Source organism: Temnothorax longispinosus, chromosome 1 (assembly GCF_030848805.1).
Source record: "Temnothorax longispinosus isolate EJ_2023e chromosome 1, Tlon_JGU_v1, whole genome shotgun sequence".
NCBI classification, from domain to species: domain Eukaryota; kingdom Metazoa; phylum Arthropoda; class Insecta; order Hymenoptera; family Formicidae; genus Temnothorax; species Temnothorax longispinosus.
The window spans coordinates 27,767,998-27,788,943 of NC_092358.1; the positions used below are offsets into that span (position 1 = coordinate 27,767,998).

The 20,946-nt window shown below is 34.1% G+C and overlaps 2 protein-coding genes across 26 annotated transcripts; one reads left to right on the forward strand and one right to left on the reverse strand.

The window, feature by feature from the left end:
- Positions 1-889: 889 nt before the first annotated feature.
- Hppy (MAP4K3-like protein hppy) lies at positions 890-15,534 on the reverse strand. 22 transcript variants are annotated; one of them, XM_071794617.1, is made up of 23 exons: positions 15,194-15,534; positions 15,055-15,112; positions 14,622-14,777; positions 14,106-14,338; positions 13,752-14,015; positions 13,432-13,627; positions 13,249-13,352; positions 13,001-13,068; positions 12,150-12,233; positions 11,217-11,255; positions 9,946-9,999; positions 9,214-9,281; positions 8,951-9,109; positions 8,620-8,795; positions 8,167-8,371; positions 7,898-8,081; positions 7,418-7,695; positions 7,192-7,275; positions 7,018-7,110; positions 6,813-6,939; positions 6,517-6,717; positions 4,594-4,695; positions 890-4,490 (listed from the first exon to the last, which is right to left on the reverse strand). In XM_071794617.1, the coding sequence occupies exons 1-21, from the start codon at positions 15,305-15,307 to the stop codon at positions 6,618-6,620; spliced, it is 2,844 nt and encodes a 947-aa protein (XP_071650718.1). In that variant the 5' UTR covers positions 15,308-15,534; the 3' UTR covers positions 890-4,490; positions 4,594-4,695; positions 6,517-6,617. The 22 variants fall into 22 exon arrangements, with proteins under 22 accessions (XP_071650718.1, XP_071650710.1, XP_071650736.1 ...); XM_071794609.1 differs by having other exon boundaries at positions 6,507-6,717; XM_071794635.1 differs by having other exon boundaries at positions 890-4,695; positions 6,507-6,717; positions 8,951-9,097.
- A 558-nt stretch (positions 15,535-16,092) lies between these two features.
- On the forward strand, positions 16,093-20,729 carry Nup58 (nuclear pore complex protein Nup58). 4 transcript variants are annotated; one of them, XM_071794776.1, is made up of 8 exons: positions 16,093-16,278; positions 16,471-16,835; positions 16,917-17,133; positions 17,258-17,631; positions 17,714-17,938; positions 18,016-18,090; positions 18,210-18,233; positions 19,142-19,280. In XM_071794776.1, the coding sequence occupies exons 1-7, from the start codon at positions 16,211-16,213 to the stop codon at positions 18,224-18,226; spliced, it is 1,341 nt and encodes a 446-aa protein (XP_071650877.1). In that variant the 5' UTR covers positions 16,093-16,210; the 3' UTR covers positions 18,227-18,233; positions 19,142-19,280. The 4 variants fall into 4 exon arrangements, with proteins under 4 accessions (XP_071650877.1, XP_071650867.1, XP_071650848.1 ...); XM_071794766.1 differs by lacking the exon at positions 18,210-18,233 and adding an exon at positions 18,405-18,438 and having other exon boundaries at positions 19,142-19,278; XM_071794747.1 differs by lacking the exon at positions 18,210-18,233 and having other exon boundaries at positions 19,142-20,729.
- Positions 20,730-20,946: the final 217 nt, after the last annotated feature.

Here is a 20,946-nt window from a genome sequence, read left to right on the forward strand (position 1 = left end):
ATAGATACCGAGGTACGTCGCATTCGATAATATATTCGATAGTATAATATTGATTATACGTTCTTTCGGACGATCAATCTCGCTTTTACCGACCATGGGTGCGTTCCTTTTGGGCGCTCACGCGCTGTAAGCATCGCTCTATCTTCGTTTGATATTCGATGTGTAACGAAGATAGAATGATGCTTACAGCGCGTGTGAGCGCGTGAGCGCCCAAAAGAAACGCAGCCAATGACTCCGCGTCTCGCGTTGTGTCGCGCGACTTCGAAATTCGGAACAAAGTTGATTGGACATCGTTTTCGGAACACGGATAAAGAATTTCATTAACGATACGAATGGACGCTAAAACAACTCCGCTGTTGCGCATCAGCCGGCGAGTTATTTTTCGAGCAGAAGGGATGAATGTATTATTTGTATGGTACAAATTTTAATTTTCTTTTTTTCTTGTGGTCTTTCTAGCTTTGCTAAGGTAGCACCGCCACGATTTTCTCCGAAATGGCACGGGATACAAAATTGTTACTCGTGGTACAAATTAGTACAAAATGGGTACTAAATATTCTGATAGGTCCGGTTTGATTCTGCCGATTTGGTCCTGCTAGCTTAGAAGAGGTACTGTAATCTAAGAAAGAATTTGAAAATGCAAGTTTTCGCATCGTCGAAATAAATTTTATTTTCTATCATTTTCTACTATCGTTTTCACATATAACTGACTTCTTACGTTGTTGTGTTACCATGATCAATAATTAAAACATTGACAACAAGAGAATCTTTGTAATATGTTATTGGATTATGTACATATTAATACAAGGTTTCTCATACACATGTAAAAATCTTTCATGTGTTTTGAAGTCAGTGCTCGGGATATAATCATTTTCAGGTAAGTATATCTATATATTTTTTCCTTAGACAGATTTTATTACGAGACGGTCTATTTACAGAAGTTTGGCTAGTTGCTTTTATAGATACAGGTAAATTAAATATGTTTATAATTATAAATTATTCTCACAATGCTGCATTCATATAAAAAATGACTAAAATGAAAGTTCGGCGAACGCAAGAGTAACATATATAATACGTTATACACATTATATACAAGCTTTCGTAATTACAAGACTTAGTTGCTAGTACAGTTCACATATACAATTATAATATTTATAAGAAACGCCCTATACTTAACTCTTCTCCCGCTAATACTTCTCGCTAATACGTAACTTTCGACTGTAAAGAATAAATTAACGTCCACCTCTTTCACGAGTCTCCGACAATGTAACAAGAATCATCTTTCATCGTTCAACTTCCGCTGTCTGTACCGTGGAAAAATTTGAGGGAAAGCATTACTCTTTAAATAAATAATTACGTGAGCATTAAATATCGTAACGGATACTTAAGAGAATTTTATGTAGCAGAAGCTCCTTATTCCTAAAAATCTCTGTACGTTGTAACACGGTATATCTCTTTTTCGATCGCTCTCCTAACTTCCAGTTGTAAGAATAATTTTATTCATTCATTGCGTTATCTATTGGTCGCTACGGCTTTGGTTACTAACTACTGATATATCGGCAATTCGTATCTTCAACGCCACCGGCTAATTAACAAAATTATCGGAATCCATCCTATTATAGATTAATGAATATCTCTTCGAATTTACAATATATATGTCAAGGAATTTTATTAAATATATTTGTTTATGTATATATGTATATATGTATTTCTCTTTTTATCCATCTTACGATAATTCACGAATTTGCCTCTCAAAATATTTTGTATCTCTTTGCATGCAAAACGTAACGCATGTGTGTCATTAATCGTCATCTTCTTGATTGGAAATAATGGTAAGCCGTATGTGCATATGCTCGATCTTCTATCCCTTGGATTCTTATCCTTATTGAATTATGAGCGGCGTTTTTCTCTTTAAACCAACGTAGGATTGGGAAATATCAGAAATATGGATCTTCAATTCGGGATTGAGATTCTCGTATCCTAAAATAGATATTGGTTTCATAAACAAAAGTTTTTTCGATAACTTTTGAACATAATTGAATAAAACGCGCATATATTAATCATAGAGTGTAGGATATTCGTAACTTAGAAATTTTCGCATATTTCAGGGAATCCTGAAAAAATAGTAGAATTTTATAAATTTTATCGAATAGATGTTCCAATTTGACGTAACGAGTGTTTCTAATTTTTTAAATCGTCTTTGCATTCCACAACTGGAAAACGTCAAAGATAATGTTGGAGTAATGCCCTCTTTTAAAGAGCAATTAATTCAGTCTGAATAGATCCGAGGGACAGCTGAAGGAATAAACAGTCGTTACTGTCTCGCTACACATTCGCTATCTTAATTTCGAAGTTTCAGACACGCAAGAATTGAGAATTCGAAACTTAAACATCCGTATGTAGAGGCAAACCATCCATATGGTCGGTGTACAGGTACATTTTATCGCTGTATTAATTGTCCTAGCACTTATACGTGTACATGTCTGCATAGAAGAGATTTTTCGAAGATCGCTAGAAAGAGTACGGGTATATGACACTGCGGATAAGATGCAACAGCCAGCAGAATATTAATCACATACTCGTATTTTGTTTAAGCATTTTTTTTTAAATAATATTTTTGAAGTCATATTCCGTTCAGATAATAAATAAATTTTAATGTATTGCACGTATAAGTTCAAAACAATCAATTTAAGTTTAAGAAATGATAAAAATTGACTTGATTATATATATATATATAATTAAGGAAGCGAGTATTGGAGTGTCTTACACCCGTATCTTCTAATTTTTCTATTCTTTTGTGAAAATAAAACTCTCATTTGTGTGTATGGTCGCGAGCAAAACTCAGATATGTGAAATCTACACAAACTGTGTGTACGGTACGTGTGTATGTCTGTCTCTCTAATTCTCACGGTTCTAATACTTGGTCTGCGACACGGGATTAAAACTTTCTAATTATTTTTACTTTCCCCTCTTCACTTTTCGCTAATTTATCCGTTCTATATAGATTCAAGGATTTAATACTATATACCTTTATGCCGATGTGTCTATCCTTTTTTTTGTCTCCCGTGACTTGTGTACGACGTTCCGAATAAAATTATTGTCTTTACAATAATACAAAAAGTCACGTCAGGTAACATTGCAGTTACTATTTACCGTCGTTATCAAAATATCTCGCGAATATACATGTCTTTAGAAAGAAGTAGAACTCTTGCGCAAATAATCATCCGTATACGGGAACGAAATAATTCTATCCTCCCATTTGACTGAACTTTCTAATAGCATTGAAACTGCTTTCAGAATATATTCTCGGTTGAATTATATCTCGCGTGAAATAAAGATAGCTCTTGTCTCTTTCTTTCCCGACATATATCACAATCTTTCTCTTCCTGCTAGACAATGAGAACGTCGCAAAAAATTCGCGATTGCCTTGTTGCAAAAAGAAGACACGCTTCTCGTACAATAACTCGCTCGAATAGTTCTCTTAGTGTTAACGAAGCTGGATTCCTAGATAAATCGACGGATACTATCAAATACGTTGCTATATTGCGAATACATTTAACACATCTAGCAATACGGTGTGCTATTTGCAAATAACGGGAAGACACATTGCACGTTCTATTATATTTATGTATATGCGAATAATGTGTAGTCAGCGGCCAGCGCAGAATTTGATTTAAACGGTCGACTTGGTGTTTGATTGCATAAGAGCAACGATTATAATTACGTATTAGGAATAGATTTCCGTTAAATCTTCCTCTAGAAAAACGCTACGCTACGAATTTCCGGACATTTGGATCTGCGGTAAATGATAACATTAAGGATAAACTGTACTGCTTTGGATATAAATCTAGACGCGTAATTTTCGCCACAAAGAGACTTAGCAGAAACAACAAAATTCATCGAGACACTCGCACAACTTCGCTAATGTATATTAAATTTGTTTTTTTTTTTTTTTTCGATATCATAGTACTTTCTTCAGTAATCTATTCTCTCTAATATACAGCGCGCAAATGTCCGTATAAAATATCAAAATAGTTTAACATTCCGCGGATAATTATACATTTTACTCTGATGATTTTCTTTACAATTCAATTTACATTTCGCCTAAAAGGTGCAAATTAAGGACGTCAACTTGCAAGAGCTCGACGACAGAAATTCGTGGAAAAAAGTGCCGGATACTATATTTATATCTTTACAATAAATGTGCCGAATATTAGCTCGAGAAGCACATAAAAATACGTATGTTCTACGTATCTCACAAGGCTGATTTCCGAAAACTCCTGATCTTCTTACAGCCGGGTATAAATGAATCATTTGACTCTAACGTAATTAACACTCAATTTTGTCGAGAAACACGTCCATGTTATTTTACGAGCTAATCGCGCTATTTACTTGCGTTCAGGATATAACTGAATGAATAATTGATTTTGTGCGTAATTAAATATTTCCAACGTGTGGACATTAGAAAGCAATATTAAATTCTAGCATCGATCCTGCAAGAAAATACAAATAGAATATAGCGTTATATACAGTAAATATAATATCCTTCAACATGTTCGTTAATAATTAGTTGTGCGATTAATGAATATAACTCACAGCATTGGTCAAATATTCCAAATAAAAAAAGGAATGTTTTCAATATTGTCAATAAGCATCGACTTGTAAGTAGATCGATTATGAACCTCGGCAACAAATATTCTGAAATATTCGAATTTAAGCAGGTAAATGAAATTCTGTTAAATTAAATGACATTAAAAATCAGTCGAAGTCAAGTTAAACGTTTTATAATACGTGAACGCAAAACAGATAATCATCTTCCTTTATAAGTCCTATGTGTCCTCTCTCTCTTTCAAGTTAAGAAATGCCATTGTTAAAACAAAGAAATGCATTTCTCCCAGTCTTAAGACCGATCACATGGAAGTTATTCCGTCGCTTTACACATGTATGATCGTATCGTCGCGTCGAACGTAAAAAATTACTTGATATAAAGAAAGAGCTGCTACGAACAGATTCGCGTATTGTGTTCTTTAATACATAGTTATATATGATTGATTTACGGAGAAGGCTACTTGAACGATAAAAATGGCAACTCGGGTCCTTTGATACCGAGTCACAGGAATTGAATAGAAATATCGTTTTTCTATTCAATCTTCAATTTTCTGTCTCTTATATGCAAAATTATAGGATGGTTAATGTCGAGAGAGTGAAGAGGCCGTAAAACATGTTACGAGATTTTCGCCGAGAAAGTTCTCTCGTCGAGAAGTCGATTGAAATTCGATTCGGTAAAAGCGAGACAGCCCGTATACTAAATTACACGTATAATCTTGATTATTGTTACACAGATTCCGCGAAAACTCGATTACACGAAAATCCCATTTATACAACGCGAAGATAGGTATATCAATCTCGTTGAATCGTATTTGGATGTCCCATCTGGATGCAGCGATAGCGCTTTAACCTTCGAAAACTATGCGATCACTTGTGTAAGAATATAAATATCATCTCGTCTAGTAATCTCGTAATAGTTAAAAATACAAACATGTTGAACTCTTATTCTGTTAAACGCTATTATGATTAAACGGTTCTCGAAGGCTAAAAGCTATTAAATATAATGCAATTCTAGAAAGATAAAATTGGAAATCTGTACAGCACTGCTAGAACTTCGTTACCTTCGCGCGTTTGAAGCGATACAACGCAACGATTCTCTTGCAGTAAGGCGGTATGCTAGTTAATTTTACTATATATTAAAACGTCAGAAAAGCACGGAGAACATTTTACATAAAGTACGCTCCTATAAACATATTTACTACCAAAAATATTTTAAGTAAAATCAAAATCTCGGAAATAGATCGTTCTGTTTATTTTTATTTGCTGTGCATTGTTATAGAAATTATAAAAAAATAAATTTAAAGAAAAATATATTACGTTGTGACATTATCGCAACGAGTCGCACGAGTTGCGAGTACCCGAGATTTTGAGATCTCAATAACGAGTGAACGGATCAAGTTCTAAGTAGATCGATCTTGATCGATAGCTTGGGGTCAATTTATATAATAAGTGTTATTTTTCTCATTTTCACACAACTTTTCAGACAGAATTATTCCCGAGATTTCGTTTTAAATCCCTCTTTTCGTATTCCTACGATTTATAAGAGCGTAGTTTATACATATATAGCTAAATAAACTAGTAAATCGCCTTTATCCGATACTTTTCAAAGTGGTGCGGCTATTATTAGCTTCATTTAATTAGGCATAAAGATAGTTTTGCGTACATACGCTCTCTTTACTCTGTCCTCTTGTTAAACTCGTTATTTCTCCCCATTATAGCTTTGCTATTAAAAGTACTGTCTAGCCCTACGACTCTCGTTAAAAAAAAGAAATTATCGCGGAGATAACCAGTCTATGCGATATCGACTACACGGAGAGACAACGACTATCGTTTGAATCGCACGCTGGTTGTGCCGATCGCACGTGCATTCGCGGTAGAATAATTAATTGTAAAATTTTCACCTCCGCATACTTTAATCTCTCATCGTTCTCGTAGTCGTTTCACGTTACATGCAGTTCAATCACATATCATGCGAGACCATGCAGCGTGTGCTCGCTATTTAGGATCAATGCTTAATAGCTGGCCTCGTGTCCAGCGAGAATGTACAAATCCGCTCCTTCCGATTCAGTCAATGTGCCACTGTGAACCAGGTGACTTTCCAACATCACAACCCTGTTTAAGACATAATGATTAATTGTTTTCTCAAATGTTCTTCAAAACTTGGATTAATATGTGTGATCGGCTTCTTTATATCATTAAATACGTACTTATCTGAGCCAAGTAGCCTGTAAGTCCTACTCGGATCGCTAATCTCTTGCGTAACTTCGCCATTCTTGAAACTTCTACCTTGCATACCGTGTTTGTGGAATGCCAATACACTATCAGGTAGACAAACTGAAAATATATAATACAATATTTTATTTATGAAGATTACAGTATGGATTACAAATAGAGGAAATATGTTATGCTTACTGATAGATTCGATTTGAAAATTAAATTGCAGCTCTGACAGTTGCTTCTTACTAATACGAGGTTTCCCCTGTAAAGTTACCATCTTCACCACATCTATAAATTCAAAAATGTTCAATTTAATAACATACCACCGATAAGACATGCGATAAGATAATATCTATTAATAATACTCACTATCATAACAAACGAGAATTGCATCCTTTTCAAATTGCGTAACGTTAATAACGTTCAAATTCTCTCGTCTTGGTATCACAGTTGCTGAAACAATATTTTTATTACAGAACAGATGACGCATTTCCTTGATCATAAATATTAAATTTTCAAAGGTTTTTAAAGACAAAAATAAAGATTGTAGACAAATAAACAATTATTGTCAGACGTGTATGACATATAAGAATACCTGAGCCATCCATATCTTCCAATTCATCGCTGTGAAACCAACTCGCTCCCGAATTCATATTAATTAAGTCCAGCTTTAGTTTGTTCTGCTGATACGGTTGTTTAACTGAGACACATACCATCGGGTATTCCATCTCCGGTGTGATAACCATTTTAAAGACATTTAGAGGCGACGGCAGAACGCAATCGAAATGTTTTAAAAGCATAAATTTGTTCAATGGATCGTACCACTGCATTAGAAATATACCTGCCGGCATCGCACCGCACAGATATTTGTACCTATTAGAAAATATTTGCCATTGTTTGTCAAATTTTATTTAACAAGATAAGTTTGAAAATATGATTAATTATTCTATATCGAATATCAATTTTTTACGCAAAAATCACTAATATACTTAAGTTTCTTTACAATTTCCTTTCATTGAAGAGTAATATACATATTTTTTTCGGGAAAAAATGTACAAATGTTGTTTTCACTCACCCATTATATGGGTTTCTGCCAACGCAACATGTAGTGCATCCCTTTGTGTCCGGTACTTTCGTCGTAAGAGCAAACTTCCTAGGGACTAATCTCTCTGGTATTTTATTCATGTGCAATGAAAATCTATGAGTTTGTTTACTTAGTATCGCTAATAAGTCGTGTCTATACAATTGAGGCGTTTTTCCTGCAATACACATTGCTCATAATATTTAAAGGATACAAATCAATCTTTCGTGCAGCAGTATCAATATAGATCAAGATTTGCTTACCGGAAAGAGACATAAGAACATCTTTAATAACGTACATCCAGATAGTACGTCTGGGATATAGCTGATCTATCGCAGTCTCATGGAGCTCGTTCAAGTTCAAATTATAAATTCCTTCCTCCGCTGCAATCAGCAGATGCTGATCCCTTGTATCTGGATGAATCCAACTTGCGGTACAGTGTATTCTCAGTGGACAGCCGTTGAATACCTGTTAACATTTGCAACAAAAATAATAAATATCTTACTGATAGCTATCGAAGAACATAAAATAAAAATATTTTCGCAATGTATATTTTTTTAAATTAAAGTAAGTATGTAACAAATAATATGATCAAATAATAATCTGTGATATAACAACACAAAAAGATTATTTATTTATGACAGACTGATTTGTAGCAATAAAAAACACCTTTTAACGAAAAGATGATATAAAATCTTCGCTTTTTGTAAACTGACCTTCGAGAAACACGCTCCCATGTGCACTTTCGGTGTGGGAGGCAATCCATTGCTTATGGGTCTCGGTGGCGTATGTCTCTTTCGATCCCTTCTCCTTGGAGGGACGGGTGGTGTGTCTGACAGTAAGTCAGGGCTCATACCTTCCCTATCTCGATCGGCCGATATCTCATTGTCACCTGAAAATGATTATGCAAAGATATTAAATAACGATTGAATGTAGGCAAGATATTAGTGATCTCTGATAAAATAATATCTTCATAAGAGGCTACGATGGAACGAGATGATCGTGTGAATATCTATATTATTCAAGTGCTAAGCTCATGATATATACCGTTTGACTGCGCGGGCTCGTCCCTAGGGCCGCTGTCCGATAATGATCGTTGCCGTTGCCCATTCACAGCTGTTAAAGACTGAGAACTATTGACGAGACCGTACAACTCGTCCACAGAGCTGTGACGTCTGGGGCTCGCTTGTGACCCTGTACATGAATCTATTCTTCATTCTCATACACATAGATTGAAGAAGGGGACAATCTGATAGGTTGTATGAATATAATGAGACCCTTTTCATCAATTTACAATATAATTTACATACCGGACACATTGTAATATGGACAATGAACTTCGCAATCGTTCGAAGATTCCCCCAATGGAAGAGTAGCTCTAAAAAAGAAAACGTTTAAGCAAATGTTAACGTAAAATCGTTTTCTTTAAATCATCACGAAAGAAGAATCATAAATGTTGTTAATAAAAAATGAGCGATACTTAAAAAGTGAACATGTTAATATGATGTATATATCATAAATAATAAAATAAACGTTTGGATTGTGTATTCTTTTGGGAATATATGGTAGCTTTTTGAACAAAAAAAATCGAATAAGACATAATGAAAAAATAAGTTAAAGAAGTAAAGCTGCATATTTCTAGCAAATTTTAGTACACAAGGCAATCGCGTTATTAAGGTGTTAATGAGATCGAACGTACATATAATGCCTATTCTGGTGTTATGGGATACATGAATGAATTTAACATATATTGCTAGTGAAATAAATGATACGCAGAAACAGATACGTTAGCCATTAATATTCCCCGCATAATAGAATCAAACTTTTTTTTTATGTACCTATATCGTTTAGTAAAGGATAATTAGATACAAATATATTGATGAAGTAATAATTACTTGTATAATGCGGTGTGATCCTATATGTTTATAATTTCAATGTTTCAATTAGTCACCCACAATAAAATAAATCATGTTTTCACGATGATATATTATCAAAAAAATCAGAAATAAAATTGTGTTTACTGTAATTTATTATTTACTTACTGCAGGGAATATAGCTGGTCGCAATGCCCACCAACCATCGACATTGCATTCCCCCTGCACACATGTGAAACTGTGGTCATATACTATAAAATTATAAACTAGTTTTGTGGTGCTACTGGATGTATGACTACAATATGTCTCGAAATTTTACAAACAATGTATTTAATGTTATATATAAATAACATACATAAAAAAATAAAATACTTGATAAAACGATTAATACTGTTTCTGCTCTTCAATAAATACGTCACATTTTTACATAACAAATGATTATGAGATGATTAAATGGACACGTCGTCGAATTTTTCTATATAAAATATACTCTTAATCCATAATTTTATCCATAATATATCAAGAAAGTCTATAGCAATCGTAATTGCAATCGATTTTCCCAAATGGCGTTTTAAGTTTCCAGTATGACAAGTAGTTATAAATATATTAACAAGAATATATATAAATCGAGAGAGGCAATCCTATATGATAGAAAATTTAATTAATAAACATTTTGTGTTACGTCATTTTGTTTTGTTGTGTTTTGTGATTTTGTGATATAAGATTGTATATACATATATGTATATAAATTTCCTTCACCAGTATGGCCGATACACTATATAGAAATAGTTGCAGTGTGTTTAGAATGTTGGAAAAACTAACATGCAACAAATAACATCAAACGCGTAACAGGAAACATACTTCATTCTATATCTATCTAAAAATTGTGCACATTAATGTTTTTCTATAAATCACGCTGTGTGAATGTCGATTAAATTTGTGATATTCAGTTGTGCTTCCTTCTTGTTATACAATTTTATAGTTTTATTAACATATAATAATATCATTTGTATTATTTAATATTTAATCAGTTTCATTACATAACTTCAGTGTCGTTTAGTTATGTTAAAATATTATGTATCAATATCAACATATAATCCTCTTTTTAAACGCAATTAATTGAATTGGTTCTCTCACATGTGTACATTTAGAAATTATACAGTTCCCTATTCAACTTGAATGCGACGTAAGGGATAATTTAGAAATTATACATTTAATTTCAAAGGAGTCAAATAAAAACTAACAAAATTGAAAAAAATGCATGTTAATTCAAATTATGTTAATATTTGCAATAAAAAAAAAAAATATCAAACAAATGTAAGCGAATAAACGCGACGAATTAATCGTCTGAGTAATGCAATTTATAAGAATTATGCACAGAATTAGGAGATATAAGTGCAAGGTGCAAGGTGCAAGGGAAAAGGGTTACCTGCCAATACCTTAGCAACAACTCCTCATCAATGTACTGCAATAGACTCCTGTTGGGAGAAATTATTAGAATTACAAACTGATCAGAAAAATTAAAATACAAAGAATAATGGGAATGGATTACTAAACTTAGGGCATAGAGCAGGTATGCTACGGGAGCAAGGACTAACAAAGGCAGGATATAAATATTATTTTTTATATATATAACCGAATACTACGTTATTAAAATATATCGAGGATATGGGCATAATCTCAATTTCTGTACAAACTAAACGACGGTTTAAGGAAGTCTTGTTGAAAATCTTTCTTGAATACTTAAAAAAAAGAATGTAATTACAAATACATAGAATTCATTCTTTCCGTTCAATTTTATGTCAAATTAAATCATTCCAGTAAATGGATTATGTTGATGTATATATGGTATAGTTCAAAGTGATCGTTCTTACTTTAATAAAATGCATAACAACTTTGCTATCATGCAATATCATACAAGCAATTACATTTATTGCCTAACATGCAAAAAGTAGTGTAATTTTGTATATGTACAATATATTGTTAAATCTGTTGAAAGTTGTCTGTACAATACATATATAATTGTCCTTTTGTTATATAGAAAAGTTTAATTATATATCGGTTAAAAGTCTGATTAAATATCTGATATTGTTAACTCTATCCACAAATAATATATATGTTTAATTTTTATACTTTTTAAAATCACTTTAATATAACATTTTTGTGTTATAAATTACAGAGAGAATTATAATTTGATCCGTTTTAATATTACAAGACTTTTCTATCATTCAGGGACAAACCAGTCAAAGCTTTCCAAGCATTTTATAAAAGTGAGTAAGTGTAAATAGCATAATTTGTTTTGGTATACAAAAACATATTTTTGTTATGTTAAAAATAAAAAGAAACTTTTCACTTCAATCAAACGAATTTACCTTAAAGACATACGAAATATCTCTGTGCCAGTTTTGCTACGACGTTTCGATATTTTACTTGTCTTAAGGTTTGCGCCAAGTGTACTAATACAAAAATAAGTATATCTTTGAAAAATATACTATCACAATTCTTCTAGTAAAATAAATAGTTTCGAATTCGCAATAAAAGCAGAGAAAAATAATAACTTAATAATTATAATATTGGAGGCAAAGATTGCAAAAAAAAATCTATATTCGTATTCAAAGATTTAATAATATCTTTCCAATCAATTCCTCTTTGCTTTATAAAAAAAAATGTCCATACTTATTAAGGTATATACTTTAGAATATGATGTGCTGCTGTTTCAAGTGTAAAAGTTATGAATGTACATATTTCTTTCACTTTGACAACAAGTATGACATGATACAAGCATAAGCGCACATGCCATATGCAATGTAACATATTAGTTACTATCAGCCACGAGTAAGATGTTTGTGACTTTTATAATACGATGTATATATTATATTGCTGTCTTGTTTAGTAGTGTGTATAATGATTACGTTGAACTTATAACTTACTCTATATCTCTTTAATCAATATGTACATTTGGAAGATAACATCTTACAATATACATATATTGTAAGATATCTATAGATACGTAATGTTATGTAAGTCTACGTAAAACCTTTCTATATAACGATTTCTGGGATCTCGCTCTGAATATGTATATATAAGGATATATTTACAATTTCGAACAAAACAGCAACTACCATATTAGTGAAAGTAATAGAAAAGCTTCGATATTTTTCGATGTTTTCCGCACATATGTGCAATAAAAAAAATTGATGGAATAAAATACAAAACAACTTACTTTTCCTGGACGTCTTCAAACGCAGATCCAATCCCACAGTCTGGATGCACATCACAATTGTGCACGGCCTATATGTACGTACGTAAATTAGACATTCAACTTCACTGATATAAATCGCCTTTTCATTAATTACTATAATTATTATAATATTGGAAAAATACTTATACAATATTGCAATTACTTTTTTTTATGAAAAATATACTCAGTGAATAACACATAAACAGGATAAGCGTCTGATATAGATTTACCTTGACGTTATTCATGATATCCATAATGTCCCACGCTGGATTAGCGTCCACAGATGGTGATATGGAGTCTCTGTGTAATGTCCCTCCATCGATGTTGATTTGATCTGCAGGTAAATCATAATCACGATTATATCATACTTTGAGATTATCTATCATTCATTATTTAATTATTATTAATCTTACCGTCACTATCCAGTTGCGATATAGGACTTTTCGGCCTAGGCCTTGCGGTGTGACGTGAAGCTATTCTTTGCGGAACATTGGGCACTGCTCCGTCTTCGTCGGCCTCCAAATCCGTAAACATATGGCTGGGATTCGACACTTTTTGCAATAATTCTAAAGCCAGTCTCTTGCTCATCTCCCCTTGGAAAAACGCATGCTATAATTCGAAATAGATACCTCTTATAGATTACCACATTGATGCAATTTTATGAAAATATTACACCTTTTTTGTATAAATCGTAATACCTAATAAAATAAGAATAATAAAATAATAAAATAACCTGAAGCAATTTCTCTGCTGTCGGCCTTTTTTTCGGATTTTTCGTAAGGGCAATTTTGACGAAGTTATGGAACGTTGGACTCCATTTGTCACGATCCTTCAATGTCGGTGGCTTGAAGCCAGACTTGGACATGAGAAACAGAGCGCGCATCGGATGCAGATCGAACATCGGCGGCTGTAACTCCGCTAATTCAATCGCGGTTATCCCACATGCCCAAATATCACACAATTGATTGTAACCTCCTTTCCTTTCCACGGCTGCTACCTGTAGATTGTAAAAATATCAGCTATGCTGGTCCTCAATGTAATTGTAAAGCGTGATCCTCAAATATTATTGATAAGCATGAATATATACCTCAGGAGCCATCCAGTAAGGTGTACCGATAAAACTTTTTCTCTTATTAATCGTCGCGGTAATCTGCGCCGACACGCCAAAGTCTGCCAATTTCACATCACCCGCTTCAGTCAACAGTATATTGGCACCCTTAATATCACGATGCATCTTGCCCATGCTATGTAAGTAAGCTAAACCAGTGAGGGTCTCCCGGCACATATATGCTATTTGTATTTCTGTTAATGGTCCAGTAACTAGAAACACATTAAAACTCAATATTACAACTTTAAAGTCAAATTTAAATAATTTAAAGACTACATGTTATATATTTTGTAATTGTATATATCATATACAATTACATTATATACATTATATATATTTTATATGTATATAAATATTAATTTTAACATTTATAAATTATCATAAATCTGCATTCTTCTTCTTAAATATTACTCAAATATTTCAACCATCAAAATCAAGGCCTTATGTCCTTTTTCTGACATTATGTAAACATTGGGTAATAAATATTTCACATACTATGATATATATCCTGCAACGATCCACCTCCGCAATACTCCATGCATATCCACAACTTGTCTCTCCTTAAATAACTGCCGTAATATGCAATAATATTTGGATGCCTGCAGTCCTTCATCATTAGGATCTCCTGTTGAATGATTGCAAAGTCATCACCTAAAAGACACACAGATATTGCAAACTATCCTACTTTGTCACATTGAAACAAGATTTGTAACAGCTCAGCACTTTCATTACGAGGACAAAGTACACGCAAACAGATAATCTGAAGAGCACACAAGCGTTTGGTATCTTTTACATTCCCATGTCGCTGCACGTGAATTCGTAGAAAAAAACTGCAATGACACTTTACGAAAAATCAACGAGCGGTCAGATATAGAGAAGCCGATTGCAATGACCATGATACCGGACACTTCGTGGAGATCACACTCACCAGGTTCCAGCTTGATAACCTTAATCGCCGCGAGGTCGTTCATGGACAGCCGTTTAGCCTGCGGAGAGGGGAAACACGGTAAATTGACATCTCGCCATAATCGTTGACGGGAGGGCCAAGTCGTAGGGGGGATACCGACCTTATAGACGTCGCCGTAGGTCCCGCTGCCTATCCTCTGGATGAGTTCGTACTCGTCCTGGGGATTCCTACGGCTTATGTCACTGGAGAGCGCGTTCGCGTTCACCGCAGCCATCGCGAGCGGCTAGGAGACGAACGTAACGAAAGAAGAGAGAGGAAGGGAGTAGGAGAGCGGGACACCCGGGGCCGCGTGCCGTGGATCCGTCCTCAGCGTCCGCGAACCGATGCGCGTTTACGTGCAGCCGCGTCCCGCGTCCGGGCAGGGTAGCGGGAACATCTAGCCCGTCGGGATGTCACACCGTCCGTCGAGACGTCGCCATTGTCCGCAACAGCTGAACCGCTCGTTAGCGCGTGCGCGCTCGCATGGGAACCCGTTCATACGGGCGACTTTGATCAAACTCTATCTGTGACAATATATTTTACTTTTACATCATAAATTTTAATATTTATATTATTACATCTATTTTTTATTGATAAAATTAAATTTTGAAAATATATTAGCGTGGAGAGAGAATACAATGTCATGCATATAATATATATATATATGTGTTGTATAGAATAAAACGTGTAGAATTTAGAAATTTTTATTTATATGAATGTATAAATTATATATACAATATCATATTATAAATTAAATACACAATAAATAATGTATTTAATATTTAAAACATGTTTAAATGTGTAGATTAATTTTTTAAGGATATTTTTAAATATTATTTAAAAACATATGTAAAGCATTAAAAATATAATATTTTAAACAATTTAAAAAATCCATTCAAAATTTCTCTCGTCAAATATATTACTACTCTAGCTAGAGATCGTGAAAGGCGCATTTTCCCTATTTTGCAGAGCGAATTGCGAATGCTCCATAAGGTCTTGTCGTTTCTGCGCATGTCCCGAATGAACCAGTGAACATGAGAAAAGGAGTTTGGGACGTAGTACGCGGTGTGGTTATGTGATATTGTAAATAGATTGTTTTTTTTATCGTGTGTGACACATTTACTCGACGTAGCGTGAAATGGCGTTTACCTTTGGAACTCCAGCGGTCACCTCTGCTAGCACGGGTTTCGGATTTGGGACGCAAAAGTAAATATAGCTTCGGCGCGTTAACACTAACCTTCAAACAATCAAAATTATAGCTTCAATATGAAGAAGAAAATAACGTTCGCGTACATATCTTTTTTTCTGTTTAATACACATTTATTAGATTGAAATTATAAAATTATTTCCCGCAAGGGAGAAGACTTGATGTTTAATTGCAAACCGTTCTCGTTTAAGACCAACGACAGGCTTCGGTTTGGGCAACACGTCCTTCGGCACCCCGACCACGTCGACTAGCACGTTAACGTTCGGCACCTTGGCTCCCCCGACGACGTCCATAGGTCTGAATTTCGGATTTGGCACTCCAGCAACCTCAACGCCGGCGCAATGCAGCGGTCTGCTTCTGGGAACCAACACAGCTACTACAATGACCACTCCCAGTTGCACTGCTCCCAGTTTATTTCCCGCCCCTACCACGTCCGCGCCCTTATTCACGAATCTCAACTTGGGCACGCCAGCCACGACGAACGCTCTAACGTTTGGTGCCACGTCTAATCCAACGGCAACAGGAAGTTTAACTTTCGGTACAGCTACCACTAACAGTATGTATATTTTGTGATCCACTATTCTAACAGAAGTTTTATCATTATAGTGGTTGACCGTCGCAATTGATTTATGTGCAGCTTCCTTATTTGGATCTGGAACTGGAAGCACTTTATTGGGTGCTAAGCCAACGACTGTTCTTAGTACCGTAACTGGTGCAACTGGTACTAATAGAGGACTCGGCGGCTTAGATGTTTCCGTCAATAATAAGGGTCTTTCTCAAGGAAATAGTAGTTCGACAGCAGCCAAGGAGAATCTATTGCCAAATGAGCTTATGCAAACTATAGATAAATTCAAGTAATTATGAATAAAATGACTCATAGTTGGCTTGAAATAATTGGCTTTTATGTACTGTATGTAGATAGATAAGTTATTTTGACAGACGCATACAAGATGCTACACTGATGCTTGTACTTTGCAGGGAATTTGTAAAAATGCAAAAAGGCCTATCTTCGGATATTGCGAGAGGCTCGGCGAGACCGTTGAATCGATGCGCGGAAGATACGGCGTCTCTAATGGAAATGTTGTCCACCTTATCTGGTTCAGTGCAACGAGATCGTTCTTCGGCCGATAAGCTGAAGCACGACACGGCAAAGGCGTTGCAGAGCGCTGAAATAGCTCAAAGAACACACGATACCCCGCCGGGCTTGCAATACGAAAATAATGCGCCCTTACAATTCTTTATGGAATTAGCCGAAAGCTTCGAGCAAGACTTGATGTTGTTCAGATCACAAATTGAGACGACCGAGAAACACATACAAACCATGATGGCGCCAAGAACATTAACACCGCAAGGTACAATCGATTATTCCGTTAAAATAAATTCATTCGAGTTAATTAAGAATATTGTTAATGGTATGATGTTTTTTGTCATTAGAATTGACAGCGACCATGAATAAGCTTCATGAGTCTTTGGTCGCAGTTGCTGGCCGCCTGCAAAGTGTGCATGCTAAGGTACAGCAACAGAAGGAACAGTACCTCAATTTCAGGAAATACGTATTAAAGGATAACACTAATGTTTTCGACAGTATCAAAGTGAATAGTAAATCTAATCGAACCAGCATCAGCAGGATCACGAGTGGTCCCACTCCTTTTGGGCCAGGTAATTTTACACATTTCAGAATAGCATTCAAAAACCGAACGATTGTAGGTTTTGAAAAACAAGATTAATGCTTACAGGAAATAAAAACTTTTTGTCATCGACAACATTAAACTCGAACCGGCCAGCGAGTTACGAAACACGAAACCCTTTAGGTAAATAGGTCTTGCTGCTCTGACTATTTTGTAATTTAATTACATATCCTTATGCTAAGTAAAAGACTCCTTTAAAAAACGATGATTTTAACCGCCCCCTAAAGATTTCCTACCTTCAGGTCTTGCCTGGATCTAGTTATGAGGTAGAACTTACTAACATATAACGTCGTTTATTACTAAATAGAATTAACGTGTGATCACAATTAGCCTGTCTATCTTTTTCTTCTTTTTTTTTCCTTGTTATTACTTGATAACAAATGTCGTCGATGTTTCGTTTTTCACCTGTATGATTTGACTTTGATTTTGCCTTTCAGGAAAAAAGATAGGGGCTGTAATTTAATTATTGAGGTACTCAATTTTTTTTTTATTTCAGTTTCTCTTTGTTATTGTCGCGATCATGGGAAAAGGGTAACGCGCTTCTTTGCCTGTATATAAATCTCCTAGAAAGTAACTAATTAATTTGTATAAATGATTACATCGATATTATTAATCTTTTATATACTTTGCATTGAGATGCTGTCGAAAGACTCAATTTCAAGATCATGCTTTCTTAACAGGATGATAGTGCCTTCTGTAAATGTGCTTCGAGTGCTTTCGGCTTTGCCAACGTTACGCAGTATTGCTTGTAAACATACTATGATACTAATCAAGAAATATTATTAAGTTCATCACGGAGTCAAAAAATTTTGCAAGATGTATATGTAGAGATATTAAAATACACATCTGCAACTTTTTTCAACCGATTTCAGAATGGAATATTAAGGTGTAAAAAAACCATAAATATAGTTATAAAAGATTTTTATGCTGATAGATATAACAAGAATGTTAATTAACATCAAAACATCAATTATATATTTAACAGTTCGAGGTATTAACATGATAAAATTGGCTTATGTTTCAAAATATAATTATCATCTCAAAAATATATAAACGCTATGTTATCTTTAATAATAAAAGAGATATTACTCCGTGGCTTCAGCTATTACATATGTTCCACTTCTGTATCATTTTAAAGTGAATTAAAAGTAACAATGTTAATGTATTGTTACAGTTTGGGAAAGTTCGACGCCAGTACCGTCTGCTACTAACATTACTATAGGCAGTATAGGCTCATCCACGAAACCGCCGACAGCAAGTTTGAATTTTAACGCGCCGATTAATTTGACCGCACCATTGCCAGTAAACGGAACCAACTCAAACTTTCAACTTCAAAAGCCTCCCGTTGGTAACAAACGAGGGAAACATTGATCATTCATCTCGGATCATTTTTTGCAACACAAGCAAATTGTTATCTTCAACACACATTGTAAAGTCTTCTCTACCAGATTGTTAACGTTAATGACAATGTTAAAGCAACCGCTATATTATATAAAAAAGTATTTTTATATTCATCATTTATGATCATTATTAATCATTGTGATATTCTTATCTTTTTCTACATGTGTTGTCGATATATACATAGCGTAATCTTTATTGGAATTTGTACCTTATGTTACAGATAATCCGTATCTTACACATCAATCATACTTTTATATTATTAAATACCTCAAGTTTAATTATTTTGTAATAATATGTGCATTACTAGTGTGCACAGATAATTAAAACAATTTTCTACTAAAACCTGTTGAATGGATGCCCAGTTTATGCATGCATGTACATATAGATATTGTCATATATCTGTAGTTATTTCGCATTGACACTAAATACCACAAAAAACGATAACGACCAAAAATTCCTTAAATCAAGTAATGTAAATATACTGAGTTAGCAGAATTAAGTTGGTCCCTTTTTTTAATATAGATTCTTTCTTGAAGGATAGAATATATGAAAATTATTTATGAAACGGGGAAGTGGTATAACATTATGCTCTACATATCCTTATGCTAAGTAAAAGATTCCTTTAAAAAACGATGATTTTAACCGCCCCCTAAAGATTTCCTACCTTCAGGTCTTGCCTGGATCTAGTTATGAGGTAGAACTTACTAACATATAACGTCGTTTATTACTAAATAGAATTAACGTGTGATCACAATTAGCCTGTCTATCTTTTTCTTCTTTTTTTTTCCTTGTTATTACTTGACAACAAATGTCGTCGATGTTTCGTTTTTCACCTGTATGATTTGACTTTGATTTTGCCTTTCAGGAAAAGAGATAGGGGCTGTAATTTAATTATTGAGGTACTCAATTTTTTTTATTTCAGTTTCTCTTTGTTATTGTCGCGATCATGGGAAAAGGGTAACGCGCTTCTTTGCCTGTATACAAATCTCCTAGAAAGTAACTAATTAATTTGTATAAATGATTACATCGATATTATTAATCTTTTATATACTTTGCGTTGAGATGCTGTCGAAAGACTCAATTTCAAGATCATGCTTTCTTAACAGATGATAGTGCCTTCTGTAAATGTGCTTCGAGTGCTTTCGGCTTTGCCAACGTTACGCAGTATTGCTTGTAAACATACTATGATACTAATCAAGAAATATTATTAAGTTCATCACGGAGTCAAAAAATTTTGCAAGATGTATATGTAGAGATATTAAAATACACATCTGCAACTTTTTTCAACCGATTTCAGAATGGAATATTAAGGTGTAAAAAAACCATAAATATAGTTACAAGAATGTTAATTAACATCAAAACATCAATTATATATTTAACAGTACGAGGTATTAACATGATAAAATTGGCTTATGTTTCAAAATATAATTATCATCTCAAAAATATATAAACGCTATGTTATCTTTAATAATAAAAGAGATATTACTCCGTGGCTTCAGCTATTACATATGTTCCACTTCTTTATCATTTTAAAGTGAATTAAAAGTAACAATGTTAATGTATTGTTATAGCAGAGAG